At 40.1% G+C, this 18,543-nt stretch overlaps 2 protein-coding genes across 3 annotated transcripts in view; both read left to right on the top strand.

Annotated features, from left to right (window-relative positions):
• The window catches only part of numa1 (nuclear mitotic apparatus protein 1), a 14,993-nt gene extending 7,516 nt beyond the window's left edge, over window positions 1-7,477 (top strand). Inside the window, exons 15-26 of one of the 2 annotated variants that reach the window (XM_034863372.1) lie at window positions 475-1,101; window positions 1,282-1,491; window positions 1,582-1,772; window positions 2,501-2,638; window positions 2,792-2,897; window positions 3,359-3,539; window positions 4,243-4,379; window positions 4,899-5,192; window positions 5,663-5,767; window positions 5,923-6,195; window positions 6,830-6,876; window positions 7,107-7,192. In XM_034863372.1, the coding sequence (XP_034719263.1) occupies window positions 475-1,101; window positions 1,282-1,491; window positions 1,582-1,772; window positions 2,501-2,638; window positions 2,792-2,897; window positions 3,359-3,539; window positions 4,243-4,379; window positions 4,899-5,192; window positions 5,663-5,767; window positions 5,923-6,195; window positions 6,830-6,876; window positions 7,107-7,110 (2,313 nt within the window). In that variant the 3' untranslated portion in view covers window positions 7,111-7,192. Of the gene's footprint in view, window positions 1-474; window positions 1,102-1,281; window positions 1,492-1,581; window positions 1,773-2,500; window positions 2,639-2,791; window positions 2,898-3,358; window positions 3,540-4,242; window positions 4,380-4,898; window positions 5,193-5,662; window positions 5,768-5,922; window positions 6,196-6,829; window positions 6,877-7,106 lie in introns of both variants that reach the window. The other variant, XM_034863381.1, reaches the window with a different exon arrangement.
• A 1,651-nt stretch (window positions 7,478-9,128) lies between these two features.
• On the top strand, window positions 9,129-18,194 carry nlrc3l (NLR family, CARD domain containing 3-like). Its single transcript, XM_034863393.1, has 13 exons — window positions 9,129-9,522; window positions 10,203-10,397; window positions 10,930-11,022; window positions 11,865-12,033; window positions 13,856-14,003; window positions 14,202-14,294; window positions 15,018-15,370; window positions 15,461-15,667; window positions 15,810-15,985; window positions 16,221-16,494; window positions 16,889-17,104; window positions 17,566-17,977; window positions 18,008-18,194. Exons 1-12 carry the CDS (start codon window positions 9,497-9,499, stop codon window positions 17,959-17,961), a joined length of 2,346 nt encoding a protein of 781 aa, XP_034719284.1. The 5' UTR covers window positions 9,129-9,496; the 3' UTR covers window positions 17,962-17,977; window positions 18,008-18,194.
• The last annotated feature ends 349 nt before the right edge of the window (window positions 18,195-18,543 follow it).

Raw genomic sequence — 18,543 nt, 5'->3', positions numbered from 1 at the left:
GGTTTGATGGCCAAGCTGGAGCAGCAAAGCACTTTGCAGATCGAGGCACTTAAAAAGCACAGTGCCGTTCTTGAGGACGAGGTTAATCGGCTGAAGGGCGATATCCGAACTAAAGAGGGCGAGGTCGACCTGTTAAAGGTTGAGAGCGGCAAGGAGTCCGAAGAGCTACAGAAAGAGATCCACACTCTGAGGGACCAAGTCCAAAGTTTAAATGAATCCTTGAAGACTACAATAAAGCAGGTTCAAGCCAAAGAATACCTGCTGACTCAGAAGGAAATGGAGATAAAAGCTCTTAAGGAGAAGATCCAGTCTGAAGAAGAACACCTGGTCACAATAGAAAAAGAAGGCTCAAAACATTCTGAAATGCTACAGCAAGAAATTATATGTCTTAAAAATCAACTTGCTAATATGGGTGACTCTCTCACAAAGACAGAGGAGGAGGTTCAAACTAAGGTAGCCATGCTCACCAAACAGGAGCAGGAGAGTGCCCATCAGAAGGAGGAACTGCAGCGTCAACTGTCAGCATCAGAAGAAGAGGTGAGGAAGATGAAAGATGAGATTCAAGCTAAAGAGGAACAGATGATACTGCTGAAGACTGAGAGCTCAGAAGAGTCAGATCTGCGACATCAAGAGATCCAAAGTTTAAAGGAACAGGTGGAGTGTCTTAGTTCTTCACTGAGGAAGGCTGAGGAGGACATGCAATCCAAGATGAACCACTACAGAGAGACACAAACAACAGACCTCAGACTGAAAGAGGCTGTACAGGTTGCCACTTTAAGCGAAAAGGAGGCTCTTGTTCAGGAAAAAGAAGTACTTATGGCCAGGATACTCCAGGCAGAAAAGAATCAGAAATCTCTCGAGAAACAACTTGAAACCATGGTGTTTGAGAAGGAGAGACTTGCTCAAGCCAAGCAGGCCATAAAGAAAGAGAATGAGGTCTCTCATAAACTGGAGTCTATGCTACAACAGGAGCTGGAAATTATTAGAATGGAGAAAGAGAAACTTTTGGAAGAAAAAGCTGAGGAAATTGAGACTCTAAAGAGAGACTTGCAGCAACAGCTCTCGGTTAAATCGGAGGCTGCAGAACACTACAAGGCACAGGTTGGTGGGAGCACAAACTGTACCCACACATCACAACACCATTTATTTTCACTACTTTTACAGTAAAAGAAATGATTATTTTTTTTAATTGATATTTCCTGTCTGCTTGTGCTGATTGATAACTTGACCGTTTCATGTGCATGCTTGGTTGATATTTGTTTTATTATCAAAATGCCACAGATGGAGAAGGCAATGAGTTGTTATAATGGAAAGAAACGGCTTCTCCAGGAAAGCCAAGAGGAGACAGTTGAACTCAAGCATTCCTTAGAGGTCAAAGAGCATGAAGTAAAGGCTACTACCATGGAACTCAGGCTGCTGAAACTGGATTTGGACAAGGCCCAAACCAATGAGAAGGCACTTTTGAACAGGGTGGCCAGTTTGGAAGCACAGGTTGGTATTTTTTAAGCATGTGTAGAACTAAGGCAATGTCTCTTAAATTACTGTACATTCTGCTGATGTCTATATCTGTTTAACTTGTAGCTGGCTTTTGCTGACCGTAACCTGCGACTACAGAATAAGATTCATGGTAATGAAGGAAGTGCAACAGAGTCGGGTTACTTGCATGTTCCCAAAGCCCACTCAAGTGTTCACACAAGAGCACAGGTGAAGAGAACCATGAGCTCCGACAGCCTGGACCATAGCTCTCTGGAAGACTCTTTGAACATTACAAGGTAATACACTTACATACAGATGTTTCATTATGTGCAGCTATTTTATCATGGAACTAAATGACAAAAATATGTCTTTACAGTGTTATAAAACCCTGCCATTCACATTTTTGTATTTGAAAAAAAAAATCATGTTTTGGTTGATTTATTTACTTGTTTGTACTTCTTTGGGTATGTCAGCTGTCAAAAGAATCTGCACATTGTTGTGAGCAAGGAAATCATTAAAATGCACAAATTAGCAGTTTCCAGTATTACAGCAAGATATGTGAGCTGAGCGGTGGTGTGTTAAAACTCATTTTGGCTTGGTTCCAACCACGTATTACAAGTCCAATATGCGTCTGAAGTCTAGTTTTTTTTTTTATTATAGATGGCTCAAAATATCTTCAGTTTTCACCCACATTTGGTCCGATTATAAACTTTTCTCATAATATATTGACTTCAGAAGTTTTTTAAAAGATTTTTTTCGACAAACCAACTCCTTTCACCTGTTTTGGTTTGTGATTTTGGACTATATGAATAAAGTTGACCTGGCTTTGTTTTCCCAACCAAGGAGTTCCCATTGTCTTAAAGACATCCCTTAAAGTTGGCCTTTTATTCTTCCTTTTTCTGTATTCCAACAAAGTACACAATGACGACATAAAACTTAAGAAAGCTATAACATCTTACATTAGAGGAATAGTGGGAAATTATTGTGATTGTTATTACATAATACATTGTGTTTACCTTTGCAGGAAACTTGCTGTGCCCGAGGAATCTAGCACACCGCTAGTTCGCAGTTCAGAACGCTTGGCAGCAAAACGCGGCAAACTTCAAGCTGAGTCACTGGAAACCCTATACTTTACACCTATAAATACCAGACAGAGCAACAGGTATGTCATTCATTACTGATGCGGCAATCTTTGTTTTCTCAAAATTGCCCCCTTGGGGAGTTTTTTTTTCTGTTTACTATGAGTGAAAGAGTGGTAGTTGTTGTAGAGCACCTCCTAAACATCTGCTATTGGGTTTTCTTTTTCATCGTCTAGGACCAGTACGGAGCACAAGATGGAACTGGATTCAGCCTGTAAAAATCTAACTTCATCCGTCAAACGACGGAGGACTACACAGGTTATTAACATCACCATGACCCAGGTGGAGGAAACTCACTTGCATGTATTGCATGTTCACAATAACACATGCTACGTTTGAATAGTCACTGTGTAGTTTACTAATCACAATGTTTTTTGTCACACTATTTTGAAATAGTCATGATGATGAAATTGGGTAATTGGTGGATTTTGAGGCTGCAGCTGGTTCTTTATTTCAGTTCCTAATTTGTTCAATAATACTTTTTATCTTTAGTATTGACAATACACAGTATATGTTGATAAATATAGAATCTCTCTATAAATATATACATATACTGTATATTGTCAAAATATCTATATTATAGTTTATATTGGTGCTGTAGGTAGGTTTGGTTAAGATCCAAGAATTTAAACATCAACAACTTCTCTTAACCCATATATTTTGACTTTCCCTTTCCAAACATCCACACCCTCCCACTGCAGTATTATTGTAGCCATAAGTGATTGTTGAACTCTGATCTGTAGAAAACCCCAGGCGGCAGTGAACATGATGAGACTTTCTACAGTCTGGCCTCGGCTCGCTCCCAACCAAACCTCTCCAGTGCCAACTCTGCACGACCCGTGTCTATGGATCTGTTAGACACACCTGTCAGTGACCAGTTCATCGGTCTTCCAGGGTACAGACGGAGCACAGTCCATTCACAGAGTGAGTAGATCCCTGGCGTACTCCCAGAAGGTTGTACTGGAGTGTGAGAAAATAAGGGAGAGATCAAGGCTGGAAAGAAATTGAAACAACCTGCACAGCTGGGCAAACAAAGTACTTTTTGTTCTTCTTTTCAACGCCAAATACTTCTCCAACTAACTATTATTTTCACTACTGATTTAGCGGCCAACTTTTTTGTCAGTTAATAAATTAATCCTTTGGACTATAACATCAGAAAACCGGGAAATGTGTCATCACGTTGTCCAACGCAAGAGACCTCATCAAATACATTTAAGCATCATGTAAAAAAAAAAAGAATCCACAGATATTTCATTTACTTAATTTACTCTCATTTGCCACAAAAAGTAAAGGAACATCAAATGTTTGCCATTTTTGCCTTGTGCAGGTGTTGATTAACTTTTCTATCAACAAATCATTACAGATTTACATGTTCTGTTTTGCTCTGCGTATAATAATGCAGCTAAAAAATACAAAAAACAAAAAAAAATAGTGACATTGAGGAAGAAATAGATTTGAATTTGGGGCTAATTGGCTGATGATTCTAATCTGCAGGGGCAGCCCTTATAATTAGTTCTCGATTTATGGTAATTGGTCAGATATGGGTATTACAGTTGCAGTAGTCACAAACTGAGATAATTTATTAGGTGTATATGTAACTCTTTTTTATATTTATTGTTGTCTTCAGCCACAAGTACATTCTGTGTAGGGGAAGAGAACGAGCCAGAAGGGGCACCAGACGACTGGATGAGGATTGCAGAGCTTCAGGCCAGGAACAAGGCCTGCCTTCCACATCTCAAGAGCAGCTACCCTGTGGAGTGTGATGTTAGTAAAGACACATGCACGCTCACTGAACATGATAGACATACAGTTACACATTAAAGACACCTAATTTATAGTCAGAACGGTGACAATTATGGAGGTGTAATGCACAGGGCGTTGTGGCACCACACTACAAATATATATACAAACACTGATTTACACATGAATGACAGCTGTATTGAGGATACTGACTTAAAACCATGTTGGTGACTAGAGCACCAACTAGTAGTTGACCACTTGAGTAGGTGAGTAGTTTGAACATGGACTGCATTAATGTAGTGCTTTTATCCAAAGCACTTAACAATTTGTCTCTTATTCACCCATCCACACACCAATGGCAGCAAGGTAACACACAAGGTGCCGGCCTAACAATCCGGTCCAGTGTCTTGCCCAAATCATGCCCAATGCTGAAATTGTATGACTACACCCTTAAAAGATGTTTTGAGTGTTACAGCTTGTTGCACTTTTCTGCAATTTATTCTTTTCCCACTAGTTTTCTGAAATCTCTCTCTGTTCTCCTAGACTGGCCGTGGCACGACATTCCTTTTCACAGACGAAGAACTTCGTATGGGTGACCCATCCGACACAATCCGTCGGGCGTCCATGATGCCTGGCCAGATGCAAGAATCTCTGGCCTCCCATCGGCACTCCCTCATGGTGGGACAGACCACTGCTGCTGCTAGTACTCGTTCTCATCGTCACTCCTTGATGCCAGGCCAGCTGCCGTCAAAAACGGTCGGCTCCTCTCAGCTGAGAAGCCCGAAAGGCACAAAGCGATCTTCATCTACGTTGTCTGTACATCAAACTTCGCCTGAGGTTGGTTTGCATCAGTATTCTCATCAATAGTTGTCTTCAAATCTTGTTCTGCTTAATGTTAAGCCTGGCTGAAGCGCAGCTGAAAATGTTTTCATAGGCCTTTTTTTACAACTTTAATGTTTTCATAAGAGTTCTTTAATCCATGTTTAGCATTTAAAATGTAATTATTTGTTAAGTTTTTTTTATGTACTATTTTGCAATACTAGTATATTAGTATATACTACTACAATATTAGTACAATACACCTGTAAAGTATCCTGTCATAGCACATGTCTGTCACAGTATGTAAAAAGAAGACTTGTGGCTAACAACACAATTTTTCAGGTATCATTCTGCAATCATAGAGGGGTATTACTTTTCATTGATAATCTGAAAGCTTAGTCTTTACATAAAAGTAATAAACCATGACCAGAAATTGAAATTTTCTTTGTCTTTTTACATACTTGCCTTTATTTTTCTCCATCTGACAGAAAAAGGTGAGGACCAGTTGCTTCCCCCGTCCGCTGACTCCCAAGAACAAGAACATGATCAGCGGACCCTCCGGCTCTCAGCTCCAGGCCAGAGCCCTCAGTCCAGTGAGTGGGGGAATATATAAATATAGATATCACACACAAAATGTTCTGGTCGGTTAAAAAAAGACAATCACATCATGCTGCCATGTAACACAGTCGTACATGCATTCTTTTGCATATCTCTCTAACAGTTTGACTTTGTTTCATTTTTCTCTCAGGCTCATCGGAGGCAGTCTATGATGTTCACTATTGACAGCACCCCTAAAAACAGCAACTACTTAAAAAAAGGGCTAAACAAACTCCGCGGCTCCGCCCGGAAATCCCCAGGCAAAAGTGTAAGGAAGTTGCCCGCTCAGACATCAGATCCCCAACCTGGAGTGGTTCGGGCAGGCAGAACTGGCAGCTCCAAGTCACCCCAGGTGACAACTAAAGGACAGAAGGCCACCAGCAGGGCTGCAAAGTCTCCTGGACTGACTGCTAGTGCTCGCAAGGTAAACATGCACGCACGCACGCACGCACGCACAGACAGACAGACAGACAGACAGACAGACAGACAGACAGACAGACAGACAGACAGACAGACAGACAGACAGACAGACAGACAGACAGACAGACAGATCCATTCAGGCTTTTACAGGGAACACTTTAATAATCACTTTAAGGTACCCTGTTGAGTTTTCCCTTTCTGCACTAAAGTTGCCCTTGCCAGCATGCTGCTTGTTGTGTAGTTGCAAGGGTGGGGAAATCACCTTAAATGGAGTGCAGGTGGCACATGAGGCAGCAGCTACGACGTATACTCTTTATCATCTGATAATCAGACAATAGCAGGTCATGTAGAGACCGCGGTAAACTAAACCTGTTCCATTTGCATTGCTCTTTTACTGGCTCATTGTTACTTTACAGCAACAGCACCGACCGCATATATATACATACATACATACATATATACATACATACATACATACATACATACATACATACATACATACATACATACATACATACATACACCAATTATGTCTGGGTGTCCTTCATTAGTGATCTTACTAATAAATGAAAACTACATTATTGTGAAAGAACTTGCTTGAATGTGTTCAGTCTTTACATCTTAGTTACTGTTTTCAGAAGCGTGGGTCTGTAAATGAAGAACATCTTTCTGGATTTCCTAAAAGGTCAACACTAGTCATTTTAATTTAGTTAATGAGGGTTTGTTTCTTTACACCGGCTGGTTGTTGGGTTTCAAGTTTTCGCCATACAAACTCACGGTGTGTTTGTATATCTTATCTCATCAATAGGATTGCCCATATGTATCTTGCACACTACACTAAACTCTAACCACATGTGACTTCAGCTTTTACTCAATGTAATGTTCATATTGTAATGAAATATGTTTTTCCAACAGATGATGAGCAGGATGAAGGTGTGAGGACATGTTCCAAAACTGGAGTCATAATCGTCTCCAATTCTACTTGATCTACTTTCTTTTCCCCACAATTTTACTATTCTCTTTTCATTGTTTTTACCATCCTGTCTTTATCTACTGTACCTTTTTTCTTTTATATTTACATCTTTCTTAATAAAAATGCAAGCGAAGCTGGGAAAGTCTGCTGGTTGAGCGCAATCAATTTGTTTGTCATGTCAAATAAAGAAAATACAAATTAAGTGAAATGTAATGCTCATGGATGGTCAAGGTAATTATGAAAGAGAGCTTCACCTAATATTTTCGGACAAGCTCAGATTATAAATCACTTGGTTCCACTAGTCAAGTAGCTCAACTTGTCAAAACACCAATTTCAAAAAACTAATTTCTTCAATGTTTAGTTTTACCCTTGCAACAGGAATATTTATTTTACATGTGATAAAGGCTAATGTGAAAAAATGCTTTGAGAAGTGTTATTAAATGAAACCAAAAATGATTCCTTCCAAAGACTAAAACACAATTTGGTGATTTAAATGTTGAATTAAAACAAATGGAGGCACAGTTTGATCATGCCAGTCCAGATGTATCAATAATTCATACAGTTGCATAGAATTGCTTTATAGAATGGCGCCGTATGTTTCACTTTCATCATGCACCCATGCTCTTTCAGCACATGAAGAAAGGTCTTTTTAGGCTTTAAACTCTGAAGCGGTAGAACCCTCATATTTTTGGCTGTTTTAGTTATTATTTATTGTCTGCTGCACCAGCTCAAATTCCCGTGAGCTGGAAAGAGCTAGAAACATGAAACTTGGAGGTATAACGAAATGCTTCTAAAGAAATATGAACTCAATCGGCCACATGGTGGCGCTGTATAAAGGCTTCAAAATGCAAACTTTGAAAAGCCACGTCCTCCATACCCTAAGTCCGATTGACTTTTGATTGAATTTCTCACACAGGTGCTGCTTAATATGCTCAAGAAAAATAGCCTTCAGGATCTTTAGGGCCCGCCTAGAAATGTTTTCCCGCCATTTTTAATATTTTGAAAAACACATTTTTGAGATCTCCTCCTACACTGTAGATCCAAATGCCACAAATGTTCAGGCAATGGATCAAACTTATTACAAGTTGTATAAAGCATGTCCATATCTCAATTACCTTTCAAGTTACAATGAACATTGAAAGGGGCGTGTCTCTGGACATAAATGAACACAAATCAGCTTAAGACTCACAAGGTATATTCATATAGGGCCCCAGATATACCCAGACTGTTTTACATACATACGCCACTAGTGGGCGCTACAAGTGCAATATAGGTGAGTGGCATTACACACATTTTACTGTTTATCACATAATCATTGTCTAATAATCACAAATCTCTCAGGATATGTCCTCATAAGTACCTGAAACACGCCATGAAAGTTTCATTCACATTGAACACATGGGGGCGCTATAATTACAAACAAACTGAAGGCGAGATAGCAAATCAGGCTATAAATGGTTAAATGTTTGTCCAATCAACAAAACTTATGGTCTCATGAAATGACGCAAATCAAGGTCTGAGCAGCAGCTTGCGGCTTTATTGGCAATGTTTTTTGTGTTGGTCATCTACTTTTCTCAAACCGCTGGGAGCTGGACTGAGCTACACATCACACTGAATTGAAAATAAATGTTTTTAACAAATTAGTTGTAGGCATTTTAAACAAAGTGCACTGTCCAATCGTTACAAAGCAGTTCCGGACTCACGCAACTACGACTTCCAGTGTGCGCCTCAAAACCTTTCAGAATAAAAACTAAATATTTGGAATTTTTGTTTTTCAAATTTTATCATTATATTATTTATTTATAAAAACATATATATTGTTTTATACACACGTACACAATAGATGAAGTACGGTAAAGTGTGCGTCAGGATGAGTATTAATATTTGCGCATTCTTGTGCCGACTGCTCATGGATGTTTACAATTTGTTGCAAGTGTGCTTTTATTCTGAAGTTGTCCGGAAGTCATACTGTTGCCGTTGGCAGAAGCCGAAAGTTAGAAGTGGGTGTCACTGAGAAAGCAACGAGGAAATAAGTAAAAATGGAAGACGTCTAATATTAGCTTATAGTTTATTGCGTTTGCTTTGATTTTTAACTGGAAAACAGTCATTTCTAAGGCGTCCATATATTCATAAACACACCATGTTATGTTTAGCTAGTCTATAGTTAGATGGCACAACCGTGACGGCGGAGAGCTGTAGCCGATATATTAATGACACAGCAACGTCAGCCCGATGGGTTCTTTTTTTTGGGATATGAAATTATTGCGATAAGTACGATATTGTTTACATAAGTTGTATCCATTCTACAGCTGTTTCTGTTGCTAACAGAAACATGGACCCAGACACCGAAGTTGAAAGGTGGGTGTCGTCGCACAGCTTTGAGTTCACCTGCCATCTTTAATCCTCTGTCACTTGAAGAAGACATTTCACACACGCGAAGTTATAGTACTTCCTTAATGCTTAGCTAGCTAAAAGTTTTAAATGATTTCAAATTGAAATGGACACTTACTTTGAGTCTCTTAATATAATAACAAACAAAAAAGCTATATTTATTTCTGACATTTACTTAAGGATGTTTCATTAAGGATTTATATTGTAACACTTTACTTTTTCTTTACAATGCTGTCACATTGTTATTTCTTGTTCTTGTTTTATCTTTTATTATGACTATTTTTTCTATTTTGTCATTATTTATACTGTAACTGAGATGTCCGATTATTTGTTCTGTTATTTGTTAAAATAAAGCAATACAAAAAAAAAGCTAGCTAAAAGACCCATCTCTTAAGTTGTTTGAATTACCTAACGTTGTATTATATTCACTCAAGTAGGTTATTCATTACTTATGTAGGGATTTTTAGGTAGTTATACTGTTTTAATTAAGAGTTAGTTTCAACTCACTTATAACAAACAAACGTTACTTGGCCAGACTTTGATTACCTCCCTACTCTACTTACCATATTGTATTGTATCCGAGTATAATAATACTTGCCCTTTATTAGACTAATCTAGCATAATACCACCTTTTTTTGTCCCCTCAGCATCTTTACGCAGGAAAATGAGGAGGAACACGAGGAGAAGAAAAAGTGGAAGAGGCCCCCCTCCAGCTATGGTTCAATGAAGAGTGAAAGTGATGTAATGGAGGATGAGAAGGGAAGTGATGAAGAGGTTGCAGCTGCTTTCCCTCCCCCGTTCCCTGTGGTACTACCTGAATTGACTACTCATGAAGGGACAGGGTACTGTGTCTTTGTTTGATATTTATGTTATCCCAATGTTTCTGTGTTTTGGCCATTTTACTACAGAATGCATAAGGTTTCACATAACTGCCTAATTTACATTCGCTGTGACCTGTACTCTGGCCAGTTTAATCTAAGTTCTTTAGAAAAATAAATTATACTCTTTTCCAGGCACTTGGTGAAAGTAGAAACCTTTCACAAAATACCTATGCGCAAGCTTGGTTTCCTACCTTCTACGATGCCCTTGGTATCAGTTAATTACCTCTGCCAAAGAGGTTGAATTTTTGGTTCGGTTTGTTTGTTGGATTGTTTAGCAGGATTACAGAAAAACTACTTCTGTTTGGTTATTCAGCTGGTCGTTCAGAAACTAAGGCATTTCTTCAAGCCAGAATGTTTGGCTCTCTATTACTCCAAACATCTGAGATTACTGCATACTATTTCGAAGGGTGAGGTTGCTTTTAGGGACTTAGAAATTGCTGATAGGAGGTTAACAAAGTCTTACCAGGTAGAGATGTCCCTAATGTTTTGCCAGGTTGCAGATGATTCGCTCAGAGTCTCCAGAGACCCACTACACCATGACCACGCAGCAGACCAGACCACCAGGAGCTGTTGTCATTGACACCAGGTGGAACACACACACACACACACACACACATACATACACCACTCTGACCCTTCTGACAGAGTCAGACCTTTACTGAGCAGCCTGCCAGCGCTCCTGACAGTTTCATGGACCACTGCAGCACCAGACATGGGATCAATTCCTCAAAATACCCGGGCATCCCGGTGCCCCCCCAGAACCACGTACCTGTCTACACTCACACAGACACACACAGATACACACAGACACACACGCACACACACAGACAACAATAACAACAACCACACATACACACTTACACCCAGTGAACACATATTGATGGGGAGATAATAGAAAGAGAGACAAATTATGAAAATGTCTTTAATAATTTTACACAATTTTTGTATTTGTATTGTATAAAGTAGCTTTTCTCTCTAATATACAAATGCAACCAAATAGTTCATTCTAGCACAGAAGCTTTGCACCAAAAACAACAGGCACTTACTCAACAGACTGATACACTGTATTTACGACAGTTTTGATCAAAGCCTCACCATTTAAATTAGAGTGAAGCCACTGAAGCTTCTGACCAAAAGGCATTTATACTCCTTATTCTATTATGATTATGTCAGAATTATTGTCCATATTGGAAATATGAGTGTTACTTCCATGGGTTGTGGTACTGCACCTAGCTCCAGAGCTCCTGTAATCCTACCAAATATCTTTAAAGATCTCAATCAAAAATGGGTGTTGCAAAAGGGGGGTGTCTTATACTTTAGCCAACATGATATGTGCAATTGGGGTTTTTGCGGGGTCAAAATGTGACCAATCTGGGATCCTTTGACAACATCTGCAAAGCTCTTTCTCACTTTTTCCCTGTCTCTCAGGTCTTCTGATTTGGGGGATTTTTCAGAGGTTGATGAAGAGGATCCAGATGAAGTTTTGGTGGCTGATTCCCCAGAACCACCTGAGCCTGTTGAACCAGATGAGGAGACTGACGCAAACAGCCAGCCAGGCAAACTCCACCCAGAGCAGGACCTGCCCCATTTATTCAAGGTTGGTGCATTACAGTTGGTCTGGAATGCCTGATATTTCCTTGCTTAACAGAAGCTGTTGTTTTGGTCTCAGGATGTTGTTGGACCAGGGGCCCGTTTCAGAAAGCAGGTTTAGTGAAAACTCTGAGTTGATAAGCCCAAGATGAGGTATACTCTGGGTTTTCTCCGTTTCAGAAAGGGAGGGAAATCAAACCTGAGAAAAGGGTAACTCTAGCCTGTTTCAGGAAGAGAAGGGGACTTAACCTCAGAGTCAGTAACTATGGTATCTGAGTCTGTGAACCTAACCTGTACAGAAACAGGATTTCTTCAGTTAACCTGGAGTTTCTCTCAGTCTCCTCCCTCTGAGACAGCTCTCTTTCATTTCCTCATTCATTCATTCAGTCTGTAGTAGGTGCTTTTAGTGCAGTGTTGTCATCTGAAGTAACAAAAAATGGGTTGGTTTATTAATTGTGTTAGGCAGACTATCAAACGTTTTTTTTTCTTTGAACATGGCATGTCCTTTTGTCGACGATCCCGTTGATGAAGAAGCTGCATTACTTCGCAGAGAGTAAAACATACGTCGGGAGATGATATTGAGGTCCAACTAGATGTATTTTCATTTTCAGATAATTGCCTATTGAGCGGGATCGTTCTTCTTTACAGTCCATCAGATCAGATTCCACATATCCTTCTCTGTCCTCCTATCACTAGCGTCCACCACTTTTCACCAGTAATATTTTACTTGTGATTAAATATATAATTATTACACTATGTGGTAATAATTTACAATTGCACATAATTAATCGCATTCTTGATTCACCCTGTTCACGATTAAATTTTTAAATAACTTTGATTTAAAAAAGATTTAAAAAAAAAATAATTCTCACTTTTTTGCAGCAGTAGCCGTGTTGCTTTTTTATGAAAATATATGTTCATAGCAGTCTGTGGTTCAAACTCGCTGCATGTGCACATGAGAATTTCCAGTTCCAGAGGGTTGAAGCACGCGAACAGATTTTTTTGAGTTAGTTGCCATGGTAAATCATAGTGTCATGGCTCCATTTATGCTGCCTTTTTTATAGCGGTGGTGCACAGTGAGAAAACTTACTACCAACCTAAATCAGCTGTTCTGGAACCAAAAACTCAGTGTTCCCCTTTCATTAAAAAGTTAACAGGTCACTTTAAGCCAGCCAGTTGAGGTGGTTTATATGTCTGGAAAAATATGAATCACAGTTGTTTTCTTAAAATCGATATCACGATTCTAGACCACGAGTCACAAAGTGAAATGTTTATTGCACACACAAACCATGACAAAACAAAACAAAACAAATTGGCAGTACCAAACCTCATGAAATCATCACAAGCCTGTAAACATAGAGGCTCCAATAAAGAGAAGGGAGGGCATTGCAGCACTTGAGGGTACTTTAAAACCTAACTTATACAGTCTAAGTTTAAAACTCCCGGAAGAAAGTAGTTGTGTTGTAATACGGCTTGTAAAATTTAAGGTATTACAAAATTAAATTGTGAACAGGGTAAATCAAGATTGTGATTTTATAACGATTGATTGTGCAGGCCTCCCAAGGACTAGGTGGAGACTATACCTCCACTCTGGCCTTGGGATCCCCCAGTCAGAGCTGGTTATTGGGGCTTTGGAAAGAGAAGTTTGGGGTCCCCTGCTAGAGCTGCTGCCCCGGTTGAAGATGGATGGACGGACAAATAATTTGATGTTTTTTTACCAATTTTGTCAAATTTGTTAATACATGATAGAAAATGTGATAATGACCCAACAGCTGCCTACAGCCTTTCTGCGAGGACAACATGTTAACTCGTGTTCTCTTTGTATGCAGAGTATCCAGGATACTTTGACAGGCCTCACCCGGGAAGAGCTATTGAAATTTAAGATCTGGTTTTACCAGTGGGAGACAAGAATAACCCTGAAACAGGTGAATGAGGGAGACCTTCTTGATTTTGTGGACAGGATCCTGGAGACACTTGGTAAGAAAACACAGCTGTAGTACAATTGTACAAGTAGACTTCAGAATTTAGAGAAACACATTTTGACTGTTTGGCAGCTGTCAAGTGAACTTGATCAAATAAAATAATGTTACAGTCTTGTGGAGTAAACAGGGACTAAAATACTGTCAGTGGTTGCTTACTGTTTTTATGTAAAAAAATTAAATTTCTGTTTTGCAGGCCAGGATCGTTCCCTGTTGCATACAATAAGTACACTAGAAAATGTCAACAAGAAACCAGAGGCAGACGAACTACGGGAAAAGTGTCAGAGAGGCAAGTAAATGGGTTCTATCCCAACATGTGCGCTAATAGATAGAGAGATAGATGTTTTATTGATCCCAAGAAAAATGGGAAATTACGGTGTTACAGCAGCAAAATCAGTCACAAAGCACAAATATAAATATAAATGAAATACTATGAAAAATATACATACATACAATATACATGAAATAATAATATGAATAAAATAAAAGAATAATACTGGTAAAATGTGTTTCTTCTGAGGTATTTTAGGAACATCTGAATGTTGAGGCTGCATTTTGATAACTTTTGATGACATTCCTTATATTTTCTACACATACCATTTTCAAAAAAGGTTATTTAAATGAGCACAGGCTGCTTTCTTTATGAATTTGCGTGGGTGCATTACAGGTCTAAAGTCACTCAAAATATAAGATTTTTTACCAGAAGGAAAGGCGTAATTAATGAAGAATTAAATGCTTCTCGATATCAGTTTCAAATGGAACAAAAGAACTGTCTACCATGTGATTCTAAGGCTTACTTCCCTGCACTTTAAAAAACAAAATAAGAACAGGATCCTGGGTTTAAATTTGGTCATGGCGTGTCTTTTCCGGATAAGAATGTGTGCAGCAACGAGAGACTACCATGCACAGAGGTTGTGTAGCGGAAAGATTATCCTCACAACGTGAGATCCAGATTCCAAACCACGTGTGCTGAAGTTTTCTCCCTTTCGTCTTTATGTTTCTCCACCACCAGCTTTGGTCCGTTTTCACCTGAAACAGTATTTGATCGGTAAACACCAAATCATCCGTGAGGGGATCGTTCAAGCCGGAAGGCAGAATCTTCTAGATCACGTCTACATTCAGCCCAATATTTCCACCAGTGGTTATGGAGGAATTGACCCTTACCATGAGTTGCGAGCCCAACCTCCGTCTCCCGTTCAGGTCCCCAGTGCCGACACCTTTGTGGGCGTGAACAATCTGTTCCGACTACAGAAGGATGATGGCAAGCCGGTGAGGACGGTGCTGACTACCGGGATTCCAGGAATTGGCATGTCTGTCTCTGTGGGGAAATTCTGCCTGGATTGGGCAGAACTGCGCGCCAATAAGGTGACTCAACAAACATTTCGAAGTTTTTTTAGTTTTGTTTTTTAGTTTTTTTGTAACTGACACCATGTTCCTGTCCCTTTTTTTTATCAGGATCTGCAGTTTGTCATCAAGCTCTCATTCCGAACTTTCATGTACGTGCGGAACAAAAAGCCTCTTTCAGAGACGATGTCCATCATGGAAGTGATAGAATATTTCTATCCTGACTGCAAAGGCATGAAATACCTGGAGGAAGAGAACTGCAAATTCCTCATCATAATGGACTCACTTGATGTTTACCAAGGTCCACTGGACTGGGAGGTATACACCTGAGGAGCATTCACATTTGTAACTGTAAAAAATGCCAAAGATAACCAACAATATTCATTTAAGAGTTACGTTTTAAGGCTTATCAAAATGGATATATTTGTCGTTTTTTTCCTCTGTTTTTTTTTCTCTTCAGAATGCTCCAGTGATAAATGACAACCACACCAAGGCACATCCTGACGTCCTGATTGTGAATATCATCCGAGGTACTGTGCTTCGTGGGGCCCGCGTCTGGATCCTGGGGAGACGAGCAGCTGTCTCAGAGATACCGTCGCAATACATAGACGTCGTTACAGAAATACAGGGCTTCAGGTGTGTGTGTGTGTGTGTGTGTGTCTGCTTTGTGTCGGTTGGGTGTGCATCAATATTTTTGTTCCTTTTTTTCCCCCTTTTTTTATTACTGTATTTGCTGGTGTTTATGAGCAGTGTGTGTTTGGCGTGTATGCCATCCTGTAAATATGTAGCAGAATGTTAGTTAAATTATTTTTAACTTCGCTGTTTCAGCCCGGTTTTATGTTTCCCCCCCCTCCCCCTCTCTTTTTTCTAGTGATGAGATGAAAGATGAATTCTTGACCAAGCGCTTTTCCGACGCAGAGCGAGCAGCCCGAATCGTGGCACAGTACAAACGCCAACCCACACTCTGCATGCTCGCTCGACAACCCTTTGTGTGCTGGATGGTGGCCACAGTGTTCGAGCGCTGCTTCCGTTATCAGGGCTATGGGGTGCACCCCCCCAGGCTGACGCCGTTCTTCGTCAGCATTATGACTGTCCAGACCAATCGCAGGCTGGAGTTCTACTACGATATGTCGGACAATAATCTGGTAACATGCGTTTGTCTGTGTCTTTAACTGTCTAAGAAGTTATTTCATACTCCCTTGTGACTTAATTCACTTTGGCCATTCAGGTTTCTTTTCTCAAGTACCTAAATGAAATGCTATGGGGCCACAAATGTTCTACTTAAACTTTTCATTACATTAGTCATATTCAAGAGTTTAAATTTTATTTGGGGAATACGATTTCATGAATCCCTGAAATGTCTGACGCTTTCTTTTACAGTTGATCTGAAATGAATGTCTTTATGGTGTTTATAATATTCCACAACAAAAGATTCAAAGATGGAGCTTGTTCTTGAAGAGATTTTGTCAAGAAAAACGCTAATTAACATGCTTAACTTTAACGTCATAACTTTCATTTCAATGTCCCCTTTCCACTCAGAAATGGTCCAATGACGACAAGCAATTGCTATCGAGGCTGGGGAAGATGGCCTTTAAGATGCTGGAGAGGAATACCAGTGTGTTCTTCGAAGAGGACGTGAAGGAGTGCAGTCTGAAGTTGAAGGAAGTGGCGGTGTATTCCGGCATGTGCACTGAGCTCCCCGCTGCGGCCCCGGATGGGAGGAAAAGGTTCTGCTTTGTACACTACACCCTCCAGGTAAAACTCTTTTCATCTCACTTACCTATGTCTCAATATTTCAATAATGTAATTACAATATGCTGAAAACCATTTACTTTGCAGTTAACAGTGCGTTTCTTCAAGGTTGTTAACCCACAAGCTAACCTTGAGAGGTTCTTCATGATGTTAAATAGTTATCCCAAATCAGGTTGGATTAGATAAATGGATGTATACACCAAGATGAGATTTGCCAAATATTTTAACCTTTGAACAAGAAAAGAAAATGGTACATTTTGAAATACCAAGAGATACCCGAACAACTAACACAGGGACACAGGATTAGATCTAAAAAAATAAATTTCTCTGGGATTGAATAACAATAAATAAACCAAGCTTCTGCTTCTGCTGCTCGAGGTCCACCTAGCAGAGACGTGTCCTTAGTCTAGATACCCACAAAGGATTTAGCCTAAGAAAATCACCCCATGTCTTCTCTCCTGCAGGAGTTCATGGCCGCTCTCTACGTCTTCACAATGTTTCGCATAGAGTCCAAGAATGTTCTAGACTCTGCATTGTTGCAGAAGCCCAAGCTCTTCTCATTCAAGGATCAGACCAAATCCGCGCTAGGCCTGGTCCACTGCGCCCTGGCGCGAACCCTCGGCTCCCCGCTGGGCCACTACGACATGTTCCTGCGGTTGCTGTGTGGCTTACTTAACCCGGACTGTCACGAAAGTCAGCTGCGAGGGTGTCTCTACTCCCACAACGCGCCAAAGGTGGGTGGACTGGATGAGGTGCAGCAGCTGCTGGAGCAGGCAATACAGACTGCTAAAGAAAACAACAGAGACCGGGTGGAAAACTTAAAGGAGTGCCTTAGAGAAATGACCCAGGAACATGAGTGAGTTGGAGTTAGATTCCTTTATATGGCTATGATGGACAAAAGAGATGCTCAAAACATTGAAAACACAACAGAACTCAAAGTGACTTGTTTAAATCTTTGTTATTTTAGCTTTGATAACATTACATTTTTTTACCATTGATTTAGAAGTGTCTGTCACTAATGTGCACCAGACAAACTAAACTAAACAGTGGAGTTTATGCAATACTACATTATGCCTGTCAGTCCTTGCAATGACCAAAAAAAGCCGCGATATGAGGAAAATATGCAATATGCGATAACATTAACATATAACAATATTACTTGCGACTAACTTGCATTGGAGTATACTCAGTTCTCGCCGTCCTCTCCACCCGACGGACAGACACACTTCCTCGGCTTAGAATCACAGGAGGAACCGCTAAAAATAACACTACCTTGCTCTCCTCTCCACCCCACTGAACAAGATTTTTATTGGCTTAGAATTACAGCAACAGTCACTAAACACACTGCAAACTCACAGTCCTCTCTTCCTGATTAACAGCCCCCTCTCCTGGCTTAAAATAACTCGCCGTTGGGCGCCCGAATAGCTCAGTTGGCAGAGCGG

The sequence above is a fragment of the Etheostoma cragini genome, chromosome 3 (genome assembly GCF_013103735.1).
Source record: "Etheostoma cragini isolate CJK2018 chromosome 3, CSU_Ecrag_1.0, whole genome shotgun sequence".
In the NCBI taxonomy this organism is placed as follows: Eukaryota; Metazoa; Chordata; class Actinopteri; order Perciformes; family Percidae; genus Etheostoma; species Etheostoma cragini.
The sequence above is the reverse complement of the archived record's forward strand: the minus strand, read 5'-3'. Positions and strand labels throughout refer to the sequence as shown.

What these genes read in the sequence shown, in the direction of transcription:
- nlrc3l (XM_034863393.1), top strand. Translation starts at nt 9,497, where the DNA reads ATGGACCCAGACACCGAAGTTGAAAG. An exon ending in CAGGATCCTGGAGACACTTG is followed by an intron (nt 14,004 to 14,201) that starts GTAAGAAAACAC and finishes TCTGTTTTGCAG; the next exon opens with GCCAGGATCGTTCCCTGTTG. An exon ending in CAGAACTGCGCGCCAATAAG is followed by an intron (nt 15,371 to 15,460) that starts GTGACTCAACAA and finishes TTTTTTTATCAG; the next exon opens with GATCTGCAGTTTGTCATCAA.